Source organism: Cupressus sempervirens, chromosome 1, assembly GCF_028749045.1.
Source record: "Cupressus sempervirens isolate cs-2001-9-10 chromosome 1, ASM2874904v1, whole genome shotgun sequence".
Taxonomy (NCBI): domain Eukaryota; kingdom Viridiplantae; phylum Streptophyta; class Pinopsida; order Cupressales; family Cupressaceae; genus Cupressus; species Cupressus sempervirens.
The window spans coordinates 8,810,732-8,818,080 of NC_143118.1; the positions used below are offsets into that span (position 1 = coordinate 8,810,732).

Consider the following 7,349-nt stretch of genomic DNA (forward strand, 5'->3'; position numbering starts at 1 on the left):
TGAGGTACATTTAGGGTACTACATGTTATGGCATTCACTAAACATCAATGAATCCACACATTGTTGGTTATACAAACTCAGATTGGGCTAGTGATATTGATGGTCAGAAGTCTAGTACTAGCTTTTTTTTCTCTTGGTTCTGGTCCTATCACATGGTCTTGCAAGAAATAGCATGCTCACGCAGTATCATCTATAAAGGCAGAATACATGGCAACTGTGCTAGCTATTCAAGATGTTTTATGGCAATGACAGATGATGACAAAGTTTTGATTTCCCCTTGATAGTTCCACCTTTCTTTGGTGTGACAATCATAGTGCTATATACATTCCCTGCAACCTAGTTGAGCATTAGCCGACCAAGTACAATGATCTTCATATTCACTTCATCAATTTGAGTCAAGATGGCTCTCTTAGCTTGGAGTACATTCCCACTGCTGAGAAGGTTGTAGACATCTTCACTAAACCTTTTGCATCCCTGCAGTATCTTCAATTGTGTTTTGTGCTTGGGATGAAGGAAGTTGTCTTTGGGGGTTCTCAGTGATGAGTTCTTCCTTCCTTCTTTTGTTTTTAGCATTCTTCTCTCTTTTTAGAGTAGGGTTTTTCCCATGTGGTTTTCCCTATTTCTTTATTTTTCATCTAGATTTGGTTTTGCTGGGTACCTCATTAGGGCCATGTTGTTAGGACCCATTTAAGCTTTCAGCATTGTAGTTTCCTTGATTTTTCATGCACTATTTTTAGCTACATTAATGCTCATCTTAAGGGGGGTCTTACAATAAATGATTAATTTAATTTAATTTACTAAATTATCTTTACTCCCTTCTTAGGATTTCCCTTTATTCACATGCATTTTTATTTAATAATTAAATATTAATTATTAAATGTCATTTACCTCTTAGGGTTTCTCTTTTAGGTTTTGCAATCTCTTTCTATAAGGATTGATCAATTGTATATTTTATTTTATTCTTTTGGCTAATAATATATTCTTGCATATTTTAGAATCAAACCCTTTCCTTCTCGTCTTTTTCTTCTCTGTGACAAGTTCTTGCATACAAGTGTTCTATTAGATTTGTGGATTTGTTCTCATCAAATCTTTCAATCACTTTTGTAGTCTCTTTTTCATACACAAAAAAGTATTAGATGATAACTAACTCCACTTCAAATGGATTTTTCCTACACACTATATGCTAAAATGAAATGCAAACTCGTGTAGGAATTTTTTTTAATGATTTTAAACATTACATATGAACTACTAATTTTCATGTTTAAAATAGGCAATTTCAATAATAATTTAATAATAATTTTTTAAAAATTTAATATACAAAAAATATGATTAATAATTACTCGCTTATGGGCATTTTAGGATGGGATGTCTTGAAATAGATTCATGTTTGTATATCAGTGAGCAAATGCGTGGAAGATCAATAAAATCATCACCATTATTTAGAGGAAATTTGCATGTTTTAGCAATTTTAAAACATCCCATATTATCTAGGAAGGGAATGTTTTAGTTGTTTCATTATTTGAACTTGCAATGAGTTTAGATGATGATAGGGAATGTTTTAGTTGTTTCACTGTTTGAACTAGCAATGAGACTATAGGAATTATAAAACAATAGCAAATGGGCCAATCTAAGGGTCACTAAACAATAATAAAATGTGTTTACAATAGATCTCCATTCTTCTTGTTGGTTAATCAATAATGCATAACCTATACAAACATTACATCTATGTTTTGTATGTGGGGTCTCCAACAAGATTTGGATGTTATTTTGGCTTTCATTGTCAAACCATGGTTTGGTGATTGGGTAGCCATTCCTAGGTACCCATTGCACATGCATCCATTCATGCTTTGGCAAGCATTTGGGAATAGAAAATGACGATAGGGGAATCCATGAAAACTTGGGGCTTCATATGAGATTATGCTCATGAATGGGAAGTTGCCCTAACATTGGGAATTCACTGACTATTGGGCTAGGGAGAGATAGTGGTGTCAAGCAAGGGACATGAAGATGGAGTTGAACATGGGCATGATTACTTTGTTGCTAAATTCATATACAATTTTGTTTCCAATAACTTCATACTCTATGATACATCACGAAAAGAATTTTTTTCCCTCCTCATTCTAAAAACAAAATGAATTCATATAATTCACCTTTAAGTCTTAATATAACTAACTATTTACAAATTTTTGAAATATAACTATTTACAAATTTTTAAAAAACCACAAGTGTTCCTCTTTGATATGACTAATTTTTTTTTTTTTTGTGACTACATAGGCCAGCCAATAGCTACAAGACAACATAAGTGCACCCGTCCCCATGTTTTTACCGTTATAAACTTTATATTCCTTGCATTTTCGTCTAGACAGTACCAGCCTTTTTGGGGTTGTATTTCATTCAATAGAGCTCGACTCCTACGTACCAAGAGAATTGCAACCAGCCCCACGTGGATGTTGGGAGCACAAATTATGTTTGTCCAAAAGTGCAAATTATTTGGCCATAATCAGAAGCAAATTTCAAACTTTAATACCTCCGAAATTATGTGCAGTGAAAAGGGTTAAGGATCCCGTGTTTGAAAAAACTCAAACACAAATCTGCAACCCGGACAAATTAAGCGACAAGAAAACCGAAAATTGAATAAAGAACCAAAATATTTTCATTATCAATCGAAACTAAGAAACACGCATTTGAAATCTTTGAAGCAGATTGGGCGGGCTAACAATAGCCAAATAGTCGAAACTAACAAGAACACTCACATCAATCAACACAGAAAGCTACATTCAAGCTCCGGGATCAAAACCGGGGAACAGAGTACAGATCAGATTGTAAGAAGAGCTACCACAAACATTGACAATGCAGAAAAGAAGGACACGCCAGGCCGAACAACACAGTCGGCCGCATCTGAAGATTTGGTGTCCGACGAAGCATTGGCAGAAGAAGGCGACGGAGCAGGTGCAGTCTTGTTAACCTTGAAAGTGATCTTCATGCCGGCGAAGCATCCTCCCTTGCCATCAATATACCAATAGCGCTTCGTTTCATTCAGCTCCATGAAATCTTTGCCGCTGCTCCAGTTACCGATAGGGTTATCCGTCGTGCAGTTGTCGTATCCCGACTGGTTCACCTGAAGAACATTGTGCTGGTCCTTCTGGTACCTAAATGCTGCAGCAACAGAGTTCAAAACAGCACGGGAAAATCATATCGCCAATCCTAGGGTTCGAAACTACGAAAATACTCCAGCAAAACACCACAATACTTACAGATCCAGTCTAATAAAACAAAGGTCTGATTGTTCACCCAGTCCGTATAGTTAACTCCAATGTTCCAACCGCGATTGCCGCCAACAATGTGATCTGTGGCTGATACGCTCAGTGCGCTCACCATTAGCAGGCTCCAAGCCAGCGCCCCTCTCGCAGCCATAGCTCAAACCCTAATTTCCAGAACACTCTCGGACCGGAAATTGTAGATCTTCTATATTTAGCTCAAACCCTAAGTTTCTCAACACTCCAGATTCAGCTCAAACCCTAAGTCTCACAACACTCCTGAACCAGAAACAGCCGTTCTTCTAGATTTACCTCGAACCCTAACTTTCAGAACACATTTGAACCTAAACCAGTAGATCAATCTTAGAGATTTAGCTCAAACCCTCGAGTTTAAGGATACGTTTTAACCAGCTTTTCTTCTAGATTTGGCTCAAACTCAAACCCTAGCTTTCAGAATGCTCTTAAACCAATGTTTCTTCCAGATTTGTCTCAAACCCCTGAGATTCAGAAAATGTAGTAGTCTCTGGAAGATAAACAGTGAGCTTGATTTGGTAACACCCCTGCAGACATAAATAACTCCACCGCAACGGTCTTTCTTTACTATTCTTAGTGGACCCCCTTGTGCTTTTATGCGTGCAACCGATAAAACGACTGACAGAGCCACTAAAGGTAACGGATGGGGCGGATACGATAGTGGGGGCAGGCGAATAAAACAGTCTTTTTAGCTTCAATAAAACAGTTTGCCGGGGATTATTGTTTGTTTCGGGGCGGGAGGCACGTGCGAAGGAATGGCCCACCGTGGACGTACGCGGATTGACAGGTCAGCAAAAAGAACAAAATGATGGGAAGTTATGAATATTCTAAAGTTAATTTTGCTCATCTCTTGCGGTAACGCGGATTGACAGGTCAGCAAAAAGAAGAGAAATGCAGTGTTTAATGCACCTCCTCGTTCCTTCAAATTCGGGTTGATTCAAGTGCAATCAGTTTTTTTTATTTTATTTAATGGGAGGGGATTTGCCGATGTTTCAATCCTGTCCTCTGGTAAAATTACCGTGGTAGTTTTATGATGGAAGTTAGGTACGGATTATTAAACTTTATAAGGTCCTCCTCGTGGGAGGTAACTTGACCGTATTGGCTAAAGTTTGACAAAAAAAATTGTTCCCTGTCTGAGAATTAAATTTTGTAAGAATTAGTTTTAGATTTCTTAACGTGTGCGTGGTTCAATCTATTTGGTGTAATACAACTCATTTTTCTTTTTTCTTTGAGACTCTCCTATCTTCCTACAAATTGCACCATTGACTAAATTTCAAAAAAAATAAAAACACAAAGAAATTTATTAACTATTTATTAAAAAAAATTATTTCCACCAATTACTATTCAGAATTTTTTTATTTTTTTTAAATAAAAAATTCTAAAGTTGACATACGTAATATTTCAAATGATCAAAATCATTTATCTTATCAATGATTGGCTAATAGATATAACATCTTATATATGAATTTTAGAGAACGAGTCAATATTTTAAGAGGTACTACCACATTTTTAGAACATATCATTTTTAAATTTTTATAAATATAATGTATTTGTATTTTTCTCTTTTAATAGTCTACAATAACATGTGTTCTTCATATTAATTATTTTGAACAATTTAAATTATATTAAAACAATACTAAAATTAACTTTAAACTTAATACAGTTTTACTTTGACATTCAATTCATTTAATAAATAATTATTTTACTATATTTTAAATAAAATAATATGTATAAATATATAATTTTAAATTTTAATCTTTGGTAGGTTTACATTATAACTAATAGAGATATCTTAAGTAAATCTATTTAAAGAAATGTCGATAGATATCCACTACAAAATAATTGTAATTTAATTTACTACATCTAAAATTATTTATATTTCTTTTATTTTCATTTATTTATTTATTTTACTAATTTAAACTTTTAATTTTAATTTCTTAAAAAATCGATGATTTATATGTACAAATATTATAATTCAAACAGATATCTTATGTTATATTTATTAAATTATTTACAAACGTATATTCTATTTATAATAAGATTTAAACTTTTGACATGTAGATGGTTGTCAAATTTAACTTAGAAGAATAAAACTTAACATTAACATGGTCACACCATCTCACTCCCCCATTCTGCCATTATAGAATGCCTATTGGCATTAATAATTATATATGTTATGTTAAATAATCACTATCTATAAAATATATAAGTTAATTACTTTAATTTAACTTATTATTTGTAAACTTATTCTATTAGTTTTTACTAAATTAATTTATATTATAACTATAATAAACTATTAGGCTAGCCACTATATGGCACTTGTTTATTTTGTCTTTGGTGCATTTTGTCTCGAGTGTCTTTTCTTGAAGCCATCCATGCAACAAGATTTTAGGATAACAAATTTACAATAAAAAATTAAGGTTTTAAAAAAACATACAATGTTAATATAAAAGTTAGAATTAATTCCTTTATATGAATTCATAAAATGAACATTTACAAATGATTTAATTATTGTTGGTAAACAGATTTGTCACCAAAAAAAAATGCATATCATTTCTAATAATAATATTCCTCTTTTCCTGTTGTGTTCATTTTTGTCTTGGGTTGTGTCCTCATCAATTGGTATCAAAGCAAGTCTTCCTGAGTGTGTAGACAAAGCCTCGACTGTGAGGTAGTTTACACCAGGATTGTGTGGTTGTGGGTTTTGATACAAGAAGATGCCTCTACAAAGGGAGCATGGTGGAAGGGCCTGAGTTGTTACTCCTAAGGTTAGAGCCCTCCAAAAACAAGTCTAGGCATTGCAGGAGGAGATCTGTAGAGGGATGAATGTTATCGTAGGCGATGAAAGTGAGGAAGAAAATGAAGAAGAAAGAAATATTGGGCAGGAAGGGGAAGGAGACAAAGAAGTCCTAAACCAAGTAGAGGAGAGGCTTTTTAGGGCCCTTGCCAAGCTTGGAAAAGGACCTAAAATCAACATTGGCATGTTTTTGGAAAATCTAAACCCAAATGAGTTGATCGATTAGATCAATGAGTTGGAGGAATATTTTGAGTATGAGGATATCGGGGACCCTGACAAGGTTAAGTTTGCAAAGGCCATGCCAAAATCTGGTGGTAAGAGATTCAATTGGAAAGAAATAGAAGAGGAAAGGAGAAAATCACAAGATGGAGTCACATGGTAAACAAACTAAATAAGCAGTTCATTCTTGTTGATTATGAGCTTGATTTGTTCAAGAAGATGCAAGGGTTAAAGCAAGTGGAAAAATCTATCCAAGAATACATAGAGGAATTTTACCGAGTCCTTATTAGGGCGAGGCATGTAGAAGCAAACAAGAAGGTTTCCCGTTACCTTAGTGGGTTAAGACCTAGCATTCAGGAGGAGTTAAGTCTGGTTAGAATGACTAGCATTTAAGAGGCATACTAGTTCACCTTGTGAGTTGAGGAGAAGCTAAAAAAAAAGTTTGATGGAAGGCAAAGAGGGCGCAGTCAAGGAGGAAGGGGTGGTGACAGGTCATTTGGAGGCAGAAATGAGAACCAGAAGAAAAATGAAGATGTGGGTACTAGCCAAACTCAGAGAAACGAGGATTTCAACCACTCCCATGATCAAAACTTTGGAGATTAGAGAGGAAGAGGGAGAGGACATGGACAAGGTTCAAGAAGAGGAGGCTTTCGTGGTACCCGTTTTCATTGCAATGAAGAAGGTCATCATGCCTACGAGTGCCCTCAATGCCAAGGAAGGGCAGATAGGAGAGTTGATGGTCAAGCAAGGGTTGCTCATGTGGATGATGATGTATAGTCATTGCATTCTGAGGATGTAGAAAGAGGGGAGGTTTTGGTAAATGAAAGGGTCTTACTAAGTGGTGAGACTGGACCTGAATAAAGGAGGAGTTTGTTTCGTACCAAGTGCAAGTGTGAGGATAAATATTGCGATGTGATTCTTGATGGTGGAAGCACTGACAACTTGGTGTCAGAGGAGATGGTCTCAAAGCTAAAGCTCAAGAGGGAGAAACACCCCCATCCTTATCAGATTGCTTGGATACAAGATTATCATAAGGTTCAAGT

General features: G+C 35.2%; 1 protein-coding gene across 1 annotated transcript; it reads right to left on the bottom strand.

Annotated features, from left to right (window-relative positions):
- Positions 1–2,630: 2,630 nt before the first annotated feature.
- On the bottom strand, positions 2,631–3,961 carry LOC149575886 (early nodulin-like protein 17). The gene is made up of 2 exons (XM_089815869.1): positions 3,255–3,961; positions 2,631–3,156 (listed from the first exon to the last, which is right to left on the bottom strand). Exons 1-2 carry the CDS (start codon positions 3,412–3,414, stop codon positions 2,816–2,818), a joined length of 501 nt encoding a protein of 166 aa, XP_089671995.1. The 5' UTR covers positions 3,415–3,961; the 3' UTR covers positions 2,631–2,815.
- Between the last annotated feature and the right edge of the window lie 3,388 nt (positions 3,962–7,349).